Source organism: Henckelia pumila, chromosome 2 (genome assembly GCF_033568475.1).
Source record: "Henckelia pumila isolate YLH828 chromosome 2, ASM3356847v2, whole genome shotgun sequence".
Classification (NCBI taxonomy): Eukaryota; Viridiplantae; Streptophyta; class Magnoliopsida; order Lamiales; family Gesneriaceae; genus Henckelia; species Henckelia pumila.
Window position 1 is genome coordinate 48,385,771 of NC_133121.1, and position 20,062 is coordinate 48,405,832.

General features: G+C 37.4%; 1 protein-coding gene across 2 annotated transcripts; it reads right to left on the reverse strand.

Moving 5' to 3' along the window:
* Positions 1 to 17,437: 17,437 nt before the first annotated feature.
* LOC140885161 (bifunctional riboflavin biosynthesis protein RIBA 1, chloroplastic-like) lies at positions 17,438 to 19,457 on the reverse strand. Of its 2 annotated transcripts, none has more exons than XM_073292096.1 (3): positions 19,321 to 19,457; positions 18,345 to 18,645; positions 17,438 to 17,888 (listed from the first exon to the last, which is right to left on the reverse strand). In XM_073292096.1, exons 2-3 carry the CDS (start codon positions 18,528 to 18,530, stop codon positions 17,589 to 17,591), a joined length of 486 nt encoding a protein of 161 aa, XP_073148197.1. In that variant the 5' UTR covers positions 18,531 to 18,645; positions 19,321 to 19,457; the 3' UTR covers positions 17,438 to 17,588. The 2 variants fall into 2 exon arrangements, with proteins under 2 accessions (XP_073148197.1, XP_073148198.1); XM_073292097.1 differs by having other exon boundaries at positions 19,335 to 19,401.
* Between the last annotated feature and the right edge of the window lie 605 nt (positions 19,458 to 20,062).

Genomic DNA, 20,062 nt, shown 5'->3' on the forward strand with positions numbered 1-20,062 from the left:
GGGGAGAAACTAGGGCGTATGAATCCCTTGTCAAGCAACTCTTGAATCTGCTCTTTTAACTCCTTCATTTCGGTAGGAGCCAATCTGTACGGTGCCTTGGAGATAGGCACAGTACCGGGAATCAAATCTATAGAGAACTCCACTTCTCTATCGGGCGGAATTCCCACAACATCGCTAGGAAACACATCCTCAAACTCCCTGACGATAGCCACATCAGAAATAACTGGTCGCTCTGGCAGCTCTGTCAAAGATAAACTGGCTAGAAATGACTCGCACCCACTAAGTACAAGCCTCTGAGCTTGCAAAGTAGAAATGACTCGAGTCTTCCTCAAGCTCTTAGCAGCCTCAAACCAAAACGGTTCCTCGCCCTCAGGCCTGACTAGTACTGACCTCTGCTGAAAATCTATCATCACCGCATTCTTCGTCATCCAATCCATCCCAAGAATCAGGTCAAACTCTGGCAAAGGTAGCACTATGAGGTCTGCTACCACTGACTGACCCTGCAAAAGCAATACAAGGTTTCTCACCAAGCTCCTGGTGGATAGCTCTTCCCCTGAGGGGATAGTAACTGAGAATCCAACCTCCAATTCCTCGCTCTGAATTCCCCTCTCGAGGGCAAAAGACTCCGATATAAAGGAATGGGTAGCCCCTGAGTCTAATAAGGCCCTCGTGGCTACGCCTGCCACAACAATCCTACCTGCATAGCAGTAGTTACAACGACGAAAGGTTGAAGTTAAAACCACGAGTTCTACTTAGGCTCATTCTAATTCAACAATTCCCAAACAAGATACTATTCATGCTAAACAGTCAAAGGTCCTAAGGCATGCAACAAGTTACTAGAGTAAAACCTCAAACAAGCAAAGATTTAGAGTCGCATGCATCAACAAATCTTTAACTGCTCTAACCCAAAAGTTAAGATATTACCTGTGAGAAGAGTAGTGTCTGGGTCGGCCTGCTCGGCCTCCATCACGAACGATTATCTTTGAAACTCAAGAACGATTATCTTTGAGTTGGCCCGCAAAAATCACATACTTGTTTATGTTTTGATTTGATTGTGGTGTTGTCGATCCATCTCAGGTAGTGGATCTTTAAATTTGAGTTGATATGATGTTATATCGAATTGATTCTAAGCCAAGGTTGCGGTTAACCTTATTTGCGAGTCGTTTACGAATTCGTTAGATGGATATCCATGTCAAGATCATTTATGAATCTTGATGGCTTCGAAGTTATATGAATCAATTCGTATTTAAAGCGTTTGAGTACTCTATTTGTTGAGTTGAGTTTTAAATAGATTTAATATGATTTATTTAACGCTTTTGATATGTTGGTTATACTGAGATTTGTATCTCACCGGAGTTTATCCGGCTGTTGTCTTGTTTTGTATGTGTGCATGACAACAGAGAGGGCAGGAGCTGATCATCGACGTCATTGACAGCTGGGAGAGAGTCTAGCACGTGAGGACTCGGGTTGTAGATGATGTTTTGAATGTTAGAAGCAAGGAACTTTAGAACTTGTTGGTTTTGGAATACATGTATAAAACTTGAGATAGTTTGTGTCGTTATCGTTATCGTTTCTTTAGCGACTTGGTTGATGTAATAAAATGCATGTATACTTGCTTGAGACTTTGTTAGATGTATAAGTTTGTGTTTACATTAAAGGAAACAAGTTTTGGAGCTGTCAATTGCCAAGTTTTGGAGCTGTCAAGTGTGGGCAAGAATCTGCCCAGGGCCGTGCTCGAGCTGCAGAAAACAGCAGCCCGAGCGCAGCCCGGGGCAGAAAGTTCTGCTTCGAAATGGGCAGGGCGCGCCCGAGCGGCGCTTTTCAGCCGCTCGAGCGCAGCCTATTTTAAAAATAAAAAAAAAATTTGTTTGTTACAGCTTTGGATGCTTGGTGATTGCTTATTCATTAATTGCCCTTAAGATTTGAGATTAGCAACCCGAGGCCCCACAATAGGTGGTATCAGAGCGTTAAGTTTCTCGGACTAAGAATAGATGAGTGGGGTAGATCAAGTCTTTTACTCTGATTTAAGTATTCTTGAAGCATGTTTATTATCTGACTTGATTTACAGCTTTAAGAATTGCATGCTATCCGTTATCTGATATTATTGGAAGCATGTAATTATACGACTGACTCAGATTTGATCTTTTGAGAAGGCATTGAGGAACTGAAACAGAAATGTGTTATGATATGATGAATTGTATACTAATGTGTTTGATTATCAGATATGCCTCCCCGACCAGCACCGAGAGTTAGGCAGACATTGGCTACGAATCAGCCTGAACAGACAAATGCTGCACAGGTCCCAGTGACAGTGTCTGAACATGGACAGGGTAGTACGTCTACTGATGAGTTCAGTGATGCTAATCCAATGGAGAAACTTTTGAAACGATTCCAGTCATTCAAACCACCGAAGTTGCAAGGAACAGAGAATTCTATAGAGTGTGAGAACTGGCTGGAAGATATTGAGCAGTTATTTGAGTCCATTGATTATACAGATGATCGTCGTGTGAGATTGATAATTCATCAACTGCATGGCCTTGCCAAGAGTTGGTGGATGGCGACGAAGAGAGCACTGGAAAACCAAGGTACTGTTATTACCTGGTCTGTATTTCGAACTGCTTTATATCAGCGTTTCTTTCCTGTGTCTTATCGCAAAGACAAGGGAGCAGAGTTTGCAAGTTTGCAACAGGGACAATTGAATATTGAAGAATATGTTGCCAAATTCACTAGCCTGTTGAAGTTTGCACCACATATCGATGTTAGTGACGAAGCTCAAGCCGATCAATTCATCAATGGCTTGAATCCTAAGGTGTTTACACTGGTGAATTCGGGAAGACCGAATACCTTTGCTGATGCTCTGAATCGAGCAAAGGGTGCTGAAGCAGGGATACTAAAACAACGAGGAGCACAGTTTGTGCCACAGCCAGTGAGACAACCACAAGAACAGCCACAGATTCCACAGCCACCTCGATTTGAAGCTGGAGGTAGCAGCAGTGGAAAGAAAAATTTCTTCAAGGGTAAGAGCAAACAGTTCAAGAGATCAGGTGGTGGTAGCTCTTCTAGTTCTAGTGGATCCCGACAGTCTAGAGCTGGACAGAAGTCTGATGTATATTGCACCAAATGTGGAGGTCGCCATACTGATGAACAATGCCGAGGTGTATTTGGTAGCTGCCACATTTGCAATAAGATGGGACACTTTGCAAGAGTGTGTCCACAACGAGGATCTGAAGGTGCACAGGGTGCAGGAGCATCGAGACCGGTGGGTCAATCTACATCTTCAGTTCACTCTTTTCAACCACAGCTTGCCACACCGAGTAGATGAGGAGGTCAGACGGTGAATCAACCTCCAAGGCAACAAGCAAGGGTGTTTGCATTGACTGAGGAGCAAGCACAATCGGCACCAGATGATGTGATTGCAGGTAACTGTTCTTTTTATGGTTATCCTGCTTATGTCTTATTTGATACTGGTATGTCGCATACTTTTATATCTGAGCAGTTTGTTGCATTGCATTCATTACCTGTTGAGCCCTTAGCTACTGTTGTATCTATTTCATCACCTTTGGGTCGAGGTATTGTATCAGTGAAGTCTGTACGAAATTGTATATTACAGTGTGAGGGGCATGAGATTGAGCTTGATTGTATTGTACTCGGTTTGTCTGATTTTGATTGCATAATCGGTATTGATATGCTAACCAAGTACAGAGCTACAGTAGACTGTTTTCAGAAGATTGTGAAGTTTAGACCTGATATGGCTGATAAATGGAAATTTTATGGTAAGGGATCAAGATCTAAAATTCCATTGATATCTGTTCTTGCTATGACTGAGTTGTTACAGAAAGGAGCAGAGGGATTTCTGATCTATGCTGTTGATGTATTGAAGACTAGTCCGACACTGACTGATATACCGGTGGTGAGTGAGTTTGCAGATGTATTCCCTGAAGAGATTCCAGGACTGCCACCATACAGAGAGGTAGATTTCGGTATTGAATTGATGCCAGGTACACAGCCGATATCAAAAGCACCTTACCGTATGACACCGATTGAATTGAAAGAACTGAAAGGCCAACTCGAAGATTTGTTGGCCAAGGGTTATATCAGACCGAGCGTCTCTCCTTGGGGTGCTCCGGTATTGTTTGCTAGAAAGAAGGACGGATCGATGAGACTATGTATTGACTACCGGCAATTGAACAAAGCAACGGTAAAGAATCGCTATCCTTTACCTCGTATCGATGATTTATTTGATCAATTGCAGGGATCGTCAGTATATTCGAAGATTGATTTGCGATCCGGATATCATCAACTGAGGGTTAGAGACGAAGATATTCCTAAGACTGCATTTAGAACCAGGTATGGCCATTATGAATTCATAGTCATGCCTTTTGGTCTAACGAATGCACCAGCAGTTTTTATGGGATTAATGAATAGGGTATTTCAAAGATATCTAGATGATTTCGTGATCATATTTATCGATGATATCTTGATTTATTCTAAGAATATGTGTGAACATGCTGATCATCTCCGAATTGTATTGAGAACGTTACAGGAAGAAAAATTATATGCCAAGTTATCCAAATGTGAGTTTTGGTTGCAGCGAGTCGTGTTTCTTGGCCATATAATTTCAGGAGATGGTATATCAGTGGATCCAAGCAAAGTAGAAGCTGTGATCAGTTGGCAAAGACCGACGTCTGTGCCAGAAATTCGAAGTTTTATGGGCTTAGCTGGTTATTATCGTCGATTCATTCGAGATTTTTCATCTATAGCGAAGCCTATTATACAGCTTACATAGAAGAATGCACCATTTGTTTGGTCTGAGGCATGTGAAAGGAGTTTTGTTGAACTGAAGAAGAGATTGACTACTGCACCAGTGTTGACAATCCCTAAAGGTACTGGTGATTTTGTTGTTTATTGTGATGCTTTTCACCAGGGTTTGGGATGTATTTTAATGCAGAAAGGACATGTTGTTGCTTATGCTTCTCGACAACTGAAACCACATGAGATTAGGTATCCGATTCATGATCTTGAATTGGCTGCTATCGTTTTTGCATTGAAGATTTGGAGACATTATTTATACGGCGAGAAGTTTGAAATCTTTTCTGATCATAAAAGTCTGAAGTATCTATTCTCACAATCTGAATTGAACATGAGACAACGACGATGGCTTGATTTATTGAAGGATTTTGATTGTGAAATCAAATACTATCCGGGAAAATCTAACGCAGCAGCAGATGCCTTGAGTAGAAAATTATGTGCTCTATCTTTATCTACTATAGGTGTATCTAGTTTGATTGAGAATTGTTGTGTTTCTGGGTATGTATTTGAGACAGATAGAAGGCCGATGAGAGTGTATGCAATCAGTGCTGAGCCAGAGTTGTTGATTCATATCAAAAAAGCACAGAAAGCTGATCAGAATGTACAGAAATCGATTGAAATGATCAAATCAGGACATCGGTCTGAGTACAAGGTTAGTGATGACGATATCTTGTATGTGAATAACCGAATAGTTGTTCCCAATATTGCAGACTTGAGACAGAATATTCTGAAAGAAGCCCATTGTAGTCGCTTTAGTGTTCACCCTGGAGACAGAAAGATGTACAACGACTTGAAGAGTCAGTATGGTGGAAGCAAATGAAGTCTGATGTGACTGAATTTGTATCTAAATGTTTTAATTGCCAACAGGTGAAAGCTGAAAGAAATAAATCGGGTGGCTTATTACAGAGTTTATCAATTCCTGAATGGAAATTGGATCACATTTCCATGGACTTTGTAACGAAGTTACCGCGATCATCTCGAGGATGCGATGCTGTTTGGGTGATCATCGACAGGTTGATGAAATCTGCGTGCTTTATTCCTTATTGAATGACTTATCGTCATGATCAAATGGCGGATCTTTATATTCGAGAAGTGGTAAGACTTCATGGTGTGCCAAAGTCGATTGTATCTGACCGAGATCCGAGGTTTACTTCGCACTTTTGGCATAGCCTACAGGAAGCTCTAGGTACGCGTTTACATTTAAGTACTGCTTACCATCCTCAAATCGACGGTCAATCTGAACGAACAATTCAGACGCTTGAGGATATGCTTAGAGCTGTAGTACTTGATTTTGGTGTTACATGGCAAAATTCTATACCACTCGTGGAATTTTCTTATAACAACAGTTATCAGACGAGTATAGAGATGGCACCATTCGAAGCATTATATGGGAAGAAGTGTCGATCGCTGCTGTATTGGGATGATATTTCTGAGGTACCTGAGTTAGGACCTGATATGATCAGATAGATGACTGAGAAGGTGAAACTGATACAGTAGAGAATGAGAACAGCACAGCACAGACAGACCAGATATGCAAATGTACGACGACGGCCGTTATCTCTTGATCAGGGAGATAGAGTGTTTCTGAAGATTTCACCGTTCAGAGGCACCGTTCGATTTGGTAAATAAGGGAAATTATCTCCGAGGTATATTGGGCCGTATGATATTCTCGAGAAGATAGGCAATCTAGCTTATCGACTCGCTCTTCCTATGTCTTTATCTGGAATACATGATGTCTTTCATGTATCGATGTTGAGGAAGTACATATCTGATGCATCTCATGTGATTCACTCCGATGAAGCTGAATTGGATGAAACTCTTAGTTATTTCGAGCAACCTATTCAGATTCTTGATAGAAAGACGAAGCAACTCCGAACGAAGACCATTCCATTGGTAGATTCAATGGAGTCGACACGGAGTTGAAGAAGCGACTTGGGAAGTCGAAGAAGATATGAAGCAAAAATTTCCTTACTTATTTCATTGATGTGAGTTCTTATTCAGTTTTCAGTTATTTTTTTATTCTTATGAGCATGCGGACTGCATATCTATACTGTTTATGAATTCGAGGACGAACTCATATCTTAGTGGGGGAGAAATGTAAGGCCCGGGATTAATTAGAAATTAATCCGAATTTATTTAATTTTAATCCGAGTATATTTAATTTGGGAATATTTAGAGTTTTGATTTAAATTCTAATATTCTTAAATTATTTAGGATTGAAATTGAATTAAAATAAGGGCCGAGGACCAAATTGCAATTATTGAAGAATCTAGGGACTAAATTGAAATTTCTATTGAAAGTTATCAGATTTGTTTTGTTGATTCAGCATGTACACGTGCATGATATTGAGAATTCAGAAGTTTTTGAAGCAGAGCCCGTCTTTCTTCCTCTTTTCCTTAGAAAGTTTGATTTTCGAATTGCCATAACTTTTGTTCCGGTTGTCCGATTTCGATTCCGTAAAGTGTTCTGAAATCCTTACGACGAGAGCTTCAATCTCGTGTAAGTTTTATGCTGTGTTTTATGGATTTAAAAATCATTATGGAGCAGATATCAGATTTTTAGTTGTTGATTGTGTTCTTGCTATTGTATCGCTTCTATTTTCGAGACTGGATCAAAGTTGGATGATTGAAGGGATTGATTATGATTTGTAGCTTGTATATTGATGACTCTAGCTGCTGATAAGATGTTTTATGACTGAGTTTTATATGATACATGCTGATATATGAATTGGAGTTACAAGTTTCGAAGTCGGGATTACGTAGGTTACCGATTTTGAATCGCTACGTCGTTTAATCGAGTTTTGGAACTATTTTGATAGCCGATTTCTGAGTTGAAGTTGTTGTTGAGATGTTATGAATGTTATAGTATTTTTCTTATTCAGTTTCAGTTGAGTTTTAAGGCTTAACGACACAAGACGCCGACTTGAATGAACGAAGAAAGAGTTGAGGTTTGAAATGCGATTGATTGATGAATTCTTGATGGTTTTGACTCGTTTCTGAAATGATAGATTGGTATGAAGTTTGATATATGTATTTTGATTATATCTCGCAGATTTGAAGAGTTCAGAACCTCGATAAACGAAGGTATAATGACGACATCGCAAAGTAGGGACTTTGAAACTCAAGAACGATTATCTTTGAGTTGGCTCGCAAAAATCACATACTTGTTTATGTTTTTATTTGATTGTGGTGTTGTCGATCCATATCAGGTAGTGGATCTTTAAATTTGAGTTGATATGATGTTATATCGAATTAATTCTAAGCCAAGGTTGCGGTTAACCTTATTTGCGAGTCGTTTACGAATTCGTTAGATGGATATCCATGTCAAGATCATTTATGAATCTTGATGGCTTCGAAGTTATATGAATCAATTTGTATTTAAAGCATTTGAGTACTCTATTTGTTGAGTTGAGTTTTAAATAGAGTTAATATGATTTATTTAACTCTTTCGATATGTTGGTTATACTGAGATTTGTATCTCACCGGAGTTTATCCGGCTGTTGTCTTGTTTTTTATGTGTGCATGACAACAGAGAGGGCAGGAGCTGATCATCGACGTCATTGACAGCTGGGAGAGAGTCTAGCACGTGAGGACTCGGGTTGTAGATGATGTTTTGAATGTTAGAAGCAAGGAACTTTAGAACTTGTTGGTTTTGGAATACATGTATAAAACTTGAGATAGTTTGTGTCGTTATCGTTATCGTTTCTTTAGCGACTTGGTTGATGTAATAAAATGCATGTATACTTGCTTGAGACTTTGTTAGATGTATAAGTTTGTGTTTACATTAAAGGAAACAAGTTTTGGAGCTGTCAATTGCCAAGTTTTGGAGCTGTCAAGTGTGGGCAAGAATCTGCCCAGGGCCGTGCTCGAGCTGCAGAAAACAGCAGCCCGAGCGCAGCCCGGGGCAGAAAGTTCTGCTTCGAAATGGGCAGGGCGCGCCCGAGCGGCGCTTTTCAGCCGCTCGAGCGCAGCCTATTTTAAAAAAAAAAAAAAATTTTGTTTGTTACAGCTTCGGATGCTTAGTGATTGCTTATTCATTAATTGCCCTTAAGATTTGAGATTAGCAACCCAAGGCCCCACAAATATAAAACTCCCATAATCTCTAATCTCAAATTAAGATAATTTTGGGGCGTTATACCTGGGTATGTATCCCGAATCAGCAGACTGCTTGAAAGTCTTGGAGTTACACTTTAAGAAACTTCGTCCCTTCACAAGTTTAGAGTAATGAATACTGATTACCTAAACAGTTTTCACTCCAAGGAATCAACTGTTCCTACTATTTCTAATAAGTCCAAGACTGGAACCAAGAAAAACACCAAGAAGAGGAGGAAATTCCTCATCCATGATAGCGAGGAAACTGACAGTGAAGAAAATCTTCAAACCCCTACCTAAAAAGACAAGGATTCTACAAACCAAACCGATCAACTCTCCCACCAAATTGATCATATCGTTGGCTCCTAAATCAGCAATCATTTCAGCTTCAGTAGCTCCTAGTTCCTCAGATGAAGCTCTCATGGAAAAACACACTAAAGCAAAATCTGATCCCAAAGGGAAACAACCAGTGATAGTGGAACCCATTCAAAGTGTTAAGCCACCTCAGGAATCCCAAACCGATGAAGATTTTGAGAACGTAGTCAAAGCAATTCAAGTTGTTTCTGCTCCAACAATTTTGCCTCCAGCAAGCCATCAGAAGGATTGTCATCTGCACGGATCGTTGAGTATACTCATTCTGGACTTGACCTTCAAACAAGAAAATCTCAATTCTCAACTGCTTCTTCATTAGATGCAGACATGCCTTCCAATGCAGTTCAAGTCCAAATTGACTTAATTATGGATGAAGTCCTTGAGTATGCCGAACAAAGCACTGACACACTCTATGATGAATGGTATAAGTATAGGACTTCCACTTTGGGTCGACACCTCAAGAAGAAAGAAGAATTAAATAGATTCGATATGAGGAGATTGTGCTAAGAGTAGTCAAAACTGTTGATATTCAAGAAGCCATGAACAGAAGGTAATATTTCTTTGATCTTATGAGAATCAAGAAATTGACTCAAATTATTGCAGAGCTCCAAAAAATTATGATCCTACTGCTAGAACTACATATGAGGATAGACCAGTCTTCACTCAACTAGACACTGATCTAATTACTCTACATATGCGAATTAAATTTTGGGAAACTGATAAGGAACTAATTATCCCAGAGCCTTTCATTGAAAAGAAACACAAGTCTCATTCTAAGTTCCGATCCAAACACAAAAAGACCAAAAAGAATCGACCCTCAACTGAATCCTCTACGCATACAGTTGATCAAGTCTTTGAGGAACTTCAGAAGGAAGGTTCTGCAGCTCTAGAAGTAAAGGATCCATCGTCAATTGAGTAGCAGATGCATATTTCAGGAACGGAGTTAGCTTTACTTGGACTTAAGCTGATGAATGTGGATGAAGTTGTATATCAAGTGACCTCTCATATTGAGTTTGAAGAACAGCAAAAAAAAACACTCATGGAGGAAATACCTCATCAAACTTATGCTCTTCTAGACATTGTTGAACCAGTAATTGACACACTTATCTTAGAAGCTGGGTCACTTGAAGCTGACTTCACTGTGGGACAATCTTTGGCCATCATTTCCTATCCTCATCAGTTTCCTAAGTCAAAAAGAGTGAACATTCCGAAATACTTCTTTCATGAACCTCTTCTACAGCTTGAGTACTGTCTACCACCTAGTCCAACTACAAGCTCTTTAGAGAAGTCCCGTAGCAGCAGTGTTAGCTACCAAGTTGATGAAATTATTGAAGTTGAATCATGTCCTCAGCCAATTTCCATTGTTATTCACTCTGCAGCATCATCTTCTTCACATCAAAACAAAGGAAATAGAAGGTTTATGTAGTGACCAATGTTTTTGAGTCTCTCTTTAAAGCTCAAAGAACGGACTTTTTGACCATTTTGCGTCAATAGAGTGCTACAAATAACAGAGAGAAACTATCGCCAAAATCTGATATGGATGATTATTTGTATCACACATTAGCAGAAATGGAATCATCCTTGATATCCTTCTCAAAAGATCTTCATGCCCTAAAAGACAATCAGCAACAAACGAGAAACAACGTCATTTTCCTTCGAAATTCTCTGAATTGGTCAAGTTGCAAGAAAAGTTTGTACTTCTGGACAAGTTGCTACTCAACTCCAGTCAACTAAATACATCATTGTATCAACTGAAACAATCTCATAATTCTCTGGAGACCGAAGTTGACACTCTGGATGCACATGTTCAGTCTCTCCATACCTATGTGAACACTAATTTTCAAGGAATTGTTAGACAAATTGAATCCTTGACAAATATTTCCAGGAAAATTCTACATTCTCAAAATCCTGCCAATAAATCGGCAACAGGCCACAAGGGACAATCATCTCACCAAACTCTCTCCATTCTAAGTTGTTACCATCAAAGTCCTCCGCTTGATCGAACATAGTTTGTGTTTCTTCATTATTTTATCTACTCTTGTATTTGGATTCTGAAATTAAGCAACTCGCACTTCTCTCTATATCTTATCTTGTTTGTTTATCAAAAAAAGGAAAAATCAGTTCAGTTAAATTCATTCAGTTCAGATAAATTCAGTACGATGATAGTATTCGATGATATTATGAAAGACAGTTTACCTCAGCATAATCTAAGTTTTGAGAAACAACAAAAAAAGAGAAATTGTTGAGATTTAAGTTATGGTGTTTATAAGAGATAAACTGATGGTGTGTTTTTCTGCTAAACTGATCGAATTAAATTTTGTAGTGCGACGTCAAACTGGTACGAGCTAAACTGAAGATAAATTATAGGGCTAAACTGTCTCAAAAAGAGAAGGGCGATTTTATGAGTAAAATCGCCTAACCAAGTCTTCAGGAAAAGAGCGATTTTATGAAGAAAATCGCTAAACTGAAAAGAACGATTTTAAGTAGCTAAGCCGATCCCTTCAAAGATCAACTAGACTGAAGACACTAAACTGAGTCATCACTACAAGAAAAATGCTGATCAACAACACTCAATCGACAACGGTTTTATGCCAAAACCGTTGTCTTTCACCCAATAACAACGGTTTTAATTAAAACCGTTGTCTTTGGGCGTTTTCTCAATAAAAAAGACAACAGTTTTTAAAAAACCGTTGTCTTTTCGGAGTATAAGACAACAGTTTTAAAAAACTGTTGTCTATGAGAGTGTATTTTGGACCTACGACAACAGTTTTGTAGACTGTTGTCTATGTGCGTTTTTTTATATTAAAACCAACTGTTGTCTTGTAGAGAATTAAGCCCAAGCCCTAGTCTTTCTCCTCTCTTCCTTCTCCATATACCGTCTCCTCCCAAATTTCTACTGCCAGCATCGAGCCAAAAACTAACCTGATTTTTTTTAAGATCTATCGATGGAGAAACCCCAAATCACATCCCGTCCAAAAACTAGCCCCAACCCGTTTCCTCCAGATTTTTTGATGTCAGCATCGCATCCATCGTACTTCGCCGGAGAAGGGCCGACAACCACCTTGGCTTGTAGTACAGCCATAGAAGATTTCAAATATGGCCTGAATCGGAACTGCGTAAATTATGCCTCTGAATCTGCAAGGAACTCCCTTTTCTCGAGTCAAGCAAGATCCAAAGAGGTACGTTCCTCTTTTTCTTTAATTACACTGGATTTTGTGTTTATGTTGTGGGTTTCTCGTCGATTCTCGGTTTCGGATCTAAACTTTCTCTCCATTTTCTGTTTTCTGCTGATGCTTTTGCCGTATTCATATTAATGTTATTATTATTGGTTTAGAGGAATTTGGCGGTGATTTGGATTTGTTGTCATTTTGTTGGTGATGCAAATCCGAATGGTCGGTATCCTTTGGTTCACGATGCACTGCAATCTATATATATTTAAATTAATTAATCCTTTGGTTGCTGTCCACCGGTAACATGTTATATTTAAATTACAGATCTATATTTGATTGTTCACAACAAATATGGCTTGTAGTACAGCCATAGAAGATTTCAAATATGGCCGGGAAGAACAGATAATCCTTTGGTTCACGATGCCATATATATATTTGTTGGTGTTCGTGTGTTGTTTGTAAAGATCTATGCTTTTTAACTCTGATTTTGGAGTATCTTCAGATCTTTCTTGATTCCTTAGGAGATCTTGCGGCTTCGACAAATACATTTTGTGCCATTTTTTGAGGGGTTCAGATGTGATTTTCTCCGTTAACGCAACCCTATTTGATAGAACTTAGAATCCATGGAAAGTATGTTTTGCTTTCGATTTAATTGAAGCAATGGTCAGGGTTACTTGGTATAAACTGGTTTGATTTTAGTTGGTCTACGTAGGAAAATTTGTAACTGATATCTCAACTCTCAACTCTCAACACCAATTCATGTTTTCTATTGAGGTTGTAAGATGACAGCAACATGGTCACAATCTAAGGCTTCTAGCATTAATACCAAGTTGAAAATCTATTTATTGGCATCTTAGTGGTCTCAAGACAACAAGATGCACCACCAAAAAACAGACAACAAATAGCGCACACGAAAAAAACAAGGAGTAGCACACATCAAGCTGAGGTAGCCAACTATCCACATACTATCAAGCATATCTCCAACACACCATAAGTAATTTTTAGAGTCAACACAGACCGTAAGTTATTTTCAGATTCTCATCCAAGTTCTGTTGGATCTACCACAACTTATTTTACAGGCTGTGAAACTTTTCTCCTTGCATTTGAACTTGATCTTGAACTTGAGGTTGCCCATGAACTTACTTGATAAGAACTCTCTGCCCCCTCTCTACTTTTGAAAGACTGGCGGACAGCACCCTTATGTCCGGTAACATGTTATATTTGATTGTTCACAAAGCCTGCCATAAAATGATTCAGGAACCGCAGACACAAAGCATGGACTGACTCGGCCGCGACTCGTTTCGTCTCGTAACTCCAGTTGAAACATAGGCAAATGGTCCTGGAAAATGGAGTTGAAGTCATTCCCATTCAGATCATTCAAATGTATCTGAATCTCAGGAGGCTGCTGGCTTAGTCTCCGGCATAATCCGCGAACGATTTTGACAAGCTCCATCGCCACAACCATCGTATTAGGTCCACTGGAACAACCATTTCAGGCAAGTAATTTTTAAAAATGAATGGAATGTGGCCTAATGCTTGGAAGGAAATAGATGCACTTGGAGGCATTGGACAGGCCCTTTGTGCAAAACACACAGCTTACTGGGTGATTATACTACCGGAGTGTTAATTTTCCAAACTCATTTGCATTTTTACCTTGTAGGTTTCTGAAGGATCGTGTGTTTCCCTTTTGTGCAGCATGGTGACTACTTCTGTAGTTTCTGGTGAGTTCACATTCGATAGGCCTATTAAACCTACAGACTTGGAGTAAGTACTTTGGTTTGTACAATCAATTCAGCCCAGACAGATTTCCATTTGGTTTCAGAACAGGAGAGCTCGATGGAAGACTAAGCAATTGGAGAAAGATTACGAAATTCTCAAGAGACAATTTGAAGCTCTCAAGAAAGAGAATGATTCCCTTCAATCACATAATCAAAAACTTCATTCTCAGGTAATTTATAATATTTCAACTTCATTTTTAATTTGCATATTTGCATATTCATTTTCAGTTATTAGACTATACTGAAAATTTCTTGAACTCTTGAAGCATACACTAGTTAAACTTGAGCATTGCGCAATTAACATAAAATAACAGTTGTTTTAATGACATAAAATGTATATTTTGGTTAGAATATATATCACATTTTGAACAGATTTGAGAATAATTTTCAGATATTGGAGCTGAAGAATTGATCTGTTTGCTCTCATGCTTTGACAGTAGGTTTAGCGCGCGTGTAGCTTAGAACTTGAGTTGAATGAACTTGAATAGTACATATTCTGAATCTGCATTATGAAGAAAACTTGTAGTGCTCTGTGTTTTCTTTGATTTGAAACTCGAAACAGGTCATTTAAATTAAAATTTAAAGAGATATGCCCATTTTTCTGAAACTGCACTGTATGAAGAATAATTTCTTGCACCTACTGTCATTTCGAAATCTGGTATTGATCAGAGCGTATTTTGAGGTTGAAATTCACAGGGAACTTGTAGATAATTGTGTTTTCTTTGATTTTCCACCAGTTATAACTCATTCGGATGTAAAATGAATTTTATATGAATTTTCTACTGAACTTTCTCCAATCTGCGGAAAACAGAATATCCGAGTTTCAGGTGTGTTCTTGCATATAGATTTAGACCTATTAGATGATTTTATTTGGAAAAGCTTTAAGAAGATGAAATGTAGAAAAATGAGTTAGCTTTCATTTCCAATTTGTAGAACTAGTTTTGAATGAGAAATGAGTTAAATATGATTTTTACACTATCTTCTTACAAATCTAGAATTCGGTTTCGACCTTCTTTGGTTGGATCATTTTTTTCTCTTGCCTGATTCACTGGCCATAGCTTGACCCAAACAGAGATCTAATATTTTAATTTTTCCACTGCTAGACTCGTTAATCAAGTATACATATTTGTATGGATCATTTACTTTCATATGTTTAATTTGACATCCAAGTAATTTTTTGTTATTTGTTTGCTTTAGAAATTACTTCAAAAGGATGTCAACACCTGCTTTAGTTCTTGTTTGTTAGTACATGTGGAAGCTTGCTTTGAAAATCCCATGAATGAGCTAAAAATAAACCTGTAGATGAGTATTTTTCTTGCTAATTAACTTTTAAACTTTGGTTGAATAGCATAGCTTAGTGAGTGCAGTAACTCTTACATCGACGGGCAACATTAGAACCTTAACCATAGAAGTGTAAAAAGTTAGAGAAGTGGAAAGAGAGATGATGAAAACTCCAAATGCCAACATTTAATTGACTATGAATTTGTTTAACTTGTATGAGTCTAAGAAATTATTTAAGTTTAATTAATACTTTTTTGTCCAGCCTGTGTTATCTTTTATTTGAGGTGATTTTAGCTCGTTCCAACCTTGTTTTTAATCAACTCATAGGATTTATGGGTTTTTAGTTGAAATTTAAATGAACTCTTTATTTGATCTTTGAGACCTATTTTAATATACTGATTATTTATGTAGTGAAAAGTTGACATCCATTATTAACATTTACTTAAAAAGATTTTATATACATAATACAATACTATTTGTTGATAATTAGTGTTTTATTTGATTTATTAAATGAATTATGTTTATGGGTTTTTTTGGTTGAATAATTAATTTACAGTTTGGATATACATATTAAAGAAAAAGAGATTGTTGTGGCGTCTACAAAAATATCAGGCCAAGAATGTGTAGTTGTGAAATCAGTACTAGCTAGCTCAAGATGGATGCTAATCTATGCTGAAATGAGGGTTCCAAGTTTATCAAGATTAGTTCATAGTTCTATTTTCTAGTGTGTATTGAATTACGATTCGAATTCGAGTGATTTGTAATACTGAAAAATTGTATATTAAATTTTATTTTCGAAATTTTAAATTTGGATTGATTTATAATATTGAATATTGTATATTAAATTTTAATTTTTTTTTGTTTTTTATTTGAAAAAAGACAACGGTTTTTAACCGTTGTCGTATGTAATTTAAAACTGTTGTTGAATGTCCTATTATTAAAAAGACACGCTAAAAAACAACAGTTAAAAACCGTTGTCTTTGAAGGAAAAGACAACGGTTTTTCACTGTTGTAAAACCGTTGTCTTTGCTTCAAAGACAACAGTTTTTAACCGTTGTCTTTGAGCACCCCCTTTAACAACACAGCCTTTAACAACAGTTTTAAACTATCTACGACAACGGTTTTTCACCGTTGTTGTTGAGCTTTTTTCTTGTAGTGATTTGTATCTCATTCCGTAAACATTTAAAATTTGTGTTTTTCTTTTATCTACAAGTCTCCTGTAATTTGCTGATCTTTGATTGGTTACACATCAATTACAATAATTGGCTTCAACTTTCTCAAACCAGTACTTTTCCATTCTTGTTTTGATTGGATTCAACTTCAAGCCCGTGCTTTCTGGTGAGGAGTGTTTAGGGGCAATGCACGTCGAACTCAAAGGCTTCATGGACTCACATTGAATTGAAATGGTCTGTAGAAGCCCAAAGTATTTGTTTAAAAGTATTTTTTTTTGTCAAACTCGTGCTTTTCTATTTTTTTTAAAAGTATTTGTTTTTTTTTCAAAAGTATTACTTTATGTTAATTTGACAAAAAAAATATTGAATCAAAAGTATTTATTTTTCTCTTAAAAATATCATTATTTTGGTCAAATGTATTAATTAATTTTTATTCTAAAAGTATTAGTATTTTAATAAGAAAATAATCCAAGATTATAGTGAGAGCAAAACAAGAAAATAATCCAAGATATAAGTAGGAAAATCATAACATTAGGAAACAAAGATTTCGGTCCAATACCAATCCAAAACACAACTTAACTCTACTTTGTCAATGAACTAATGAGTAAAGAAGTTCGTAAATATTATACTGAACGCAACCATTTGTACTCAAAACCATATTTTGCAAACAAACCACCATGCCACTCAATTTGTGTTATATTTATATATATACCATAAAAATCCAAAAATATTTAATGGAAATATAAGTTTCCAAAATGATTTCATTTAATTAGTAAGCACTCTCACTGAAGATCAAATCGAGGAACCATACGTCTAACGAAGTATAAAAAAAAATAATGAATGCTCACTTAAGAATTGTGACATGCTCTTATTCTGCTAAATATTAGTGCAAACCAAGTTGCTATTTTGACATCACTACAAGATGGAGTGATGTAGACATGTAGAGTTCAAGTTGACTCGGGTGCAACTGGAATCCCTGCACTTGGTCAATTTTTCTTGGTGATGAGAGCTGGATGGATAGCCATTTGTATCGAGCCCATAAATGTGGCCCATTTTGTCCCGTTTTGTCCCCATGTATCGCTTGTTCTCCTTGGTGATGGTGGTATCGAGCGAAACCCTGCCTGAAACTGCTAAACCGTAGCCTTTGAGCCCAGAGTACTTTTTAGGATTGTTTGTCATCAAGTTCATTGTTCTAACACCAAGATCCCTAAGTATCTGCATAAGATTACACAACAGGATTTTCTTGTGATTAATGGAACCATTTTGCATGACAAATATAATTACATGTCTGAAAGAACCAAGCAAATGGGTTAGGCTCCTAGGACTAGGTTTTGGGTTTGAATCAGGCAGGCGTCGCAAACATAATCTTAATCGACACAAGACTGTGAATTCCAACTAGACAGACAATGTGAAAACCAGACAACAGTAGGGAGAAAAACACTTAAACCAGTAAGCCAGTTTCAACCACTCAACATATGAAAGGTAAACAATGAAGATACAAGAGTCGTGGATTGGTCCGCTCATTTCCACTAATTCGACTTTCAACAATTTGTTGGTCACTAAATTTCTTCGCCCAAGAACTAAGCATGTGCGAGGCGAATAATATTGTACAGAGATTAGAAACGTTCAAAAAAAAATTAATGTTGTGCATGAAGTTAGATAACGTAATACCTGTGCACCAATCCCATACTCTCTTGAATCGACAGGCAAGCCCAACTCTTCATTAGCTTCAACAGTGTCACTTCCCGCATCTTGAAAGTTGTAAGCACAAAGTTTGTGGCCAAGACAAATTCCCCTCCCCTCATGAGCACGGAGGTAAACCAAGACGCCCCTGCCAGCAGCTTCAATCTGTTGCATTGCAAGCCCCAGCTGGTTTCCTTTCGCAGTCACATCTGGATGATCCAAATATGCCCCCAGTCAAACATTACGAGTGCACTCTCACAAGAATATCTTGTCCATCGCCAATATCACCCTGTTGCACCAGAAATGCAAATTGAGGTTCTTAAATGAATAAAGCTGGAACCCAAAGCCGTATGCTGACATTTTGTTTGCTGCATGACAGTGATTTTCGAAACAAAAATAAATAACAATTGGGGGAAAACCCAGTTGAAGAATAGGATTATTTTTAAGCCACCTTCGATGAACTCAATATTTTGAAAAAGTGGTTTGTCTTAGTGTCAGATCCATCATCATCATATCACAATCACAAATCCAAAACCCATGTTTGCAATCCCTTCAGTCTCAATTTAATTAGATCTTGGGTCGTTATTTTGGGATTTTAGTGCTCAATGCCCAATTAACATGTGAATTTCATTATACATTTTGGCTCACAGCATACACAAAGGCCGTGTTAAATTATAATACCACATTGTGAAAAGCTAAAAGTTGAAGAATCGCCACCTATTCTATTTATCGATCTTTCTGCAATTTCATGAGCAAAATATCGCAAAATCTTTTACACACAATCGACATCGTACAATGTTTCATTCAAGTACGAGTAGCTAGGAATGAGCAAGTCATCCATCCAATTATGATCCGATTTTCACGAATTTCAAGCCGATGAGTAGGGAATTCGAAAACGATCACAATCGAACGAAAAATCTCGAAAAATATATACAGATTCGTTGAAAGGAAGAAGGAATCACACCTAGGTGTACGTACTCGTTCTTCAAGCAGCCATCTTCTCAATGGGTGAGAGCGATCCGATAAGAAGAAGCGGGGAAAAAAGAGAGATGAAAGTAGAAAATTTAGGTCACGAATTGGGAGAAACCAAATTAGAACGATGGGCCTAAAAAATGGGGTTAGATCCGACCCGGTTGGAGTCCGTCTTACGAAATATGATCCGTAAAACAGTCTCACACACGTATTTGCCATATATAATAATAAGTAATACTTTTGGCATAAAATATAATATTTTTTAATGGATAACTCATATAAAAAACTCGTCTTAAAAAAAATGACCATTGAGATCGTCTCATATGAATTTTTATCATAAAAAAAATACTTTGGGAATAAAAATTAATTATATTTCATGAGTGACCCAAATAAAAATTGTCTCATAAAATTAACTTGTGAGATCATCTCACAATAATTTTTGTATTAATTTCATTTCGAATTCTAGTTACTCCAACATAGATTTTCCACATGAAACACACGTACATAATATCTAGTATAACAAAATATATTATATTAAAATAGATTTTCCGAAGTATTTTGACAGTAAAAAAATAGTTTATATTGTAATCAGGTCATTTCCGTGTAACATGTTTTTGACATCAACAAAGGAGATATCCAGCAAGAAGATATAATCACTTCAGATATTGAGAGTACTTGAAAACACAAAGGATAACATTTGATTCCGTCCTTTGAAGATCGATTAATAGTCGTTC

Coding starts and splice junctions, on each gene's coding strand:
- LOC140885161 (XM_073292096.1), bottom strand. CDS start 18,530: ATGCAACAGATTGAAGCTGCTGGCAGGGGCGTCTTGGTTTACCTCCGT. Junction 17,889..18,344: donor AGTATGGGATTGGTGCACAG/GTATTACGTTAT, acceptor AATCTTATGCAG/ATACTTAGGGATCTTGGTGT.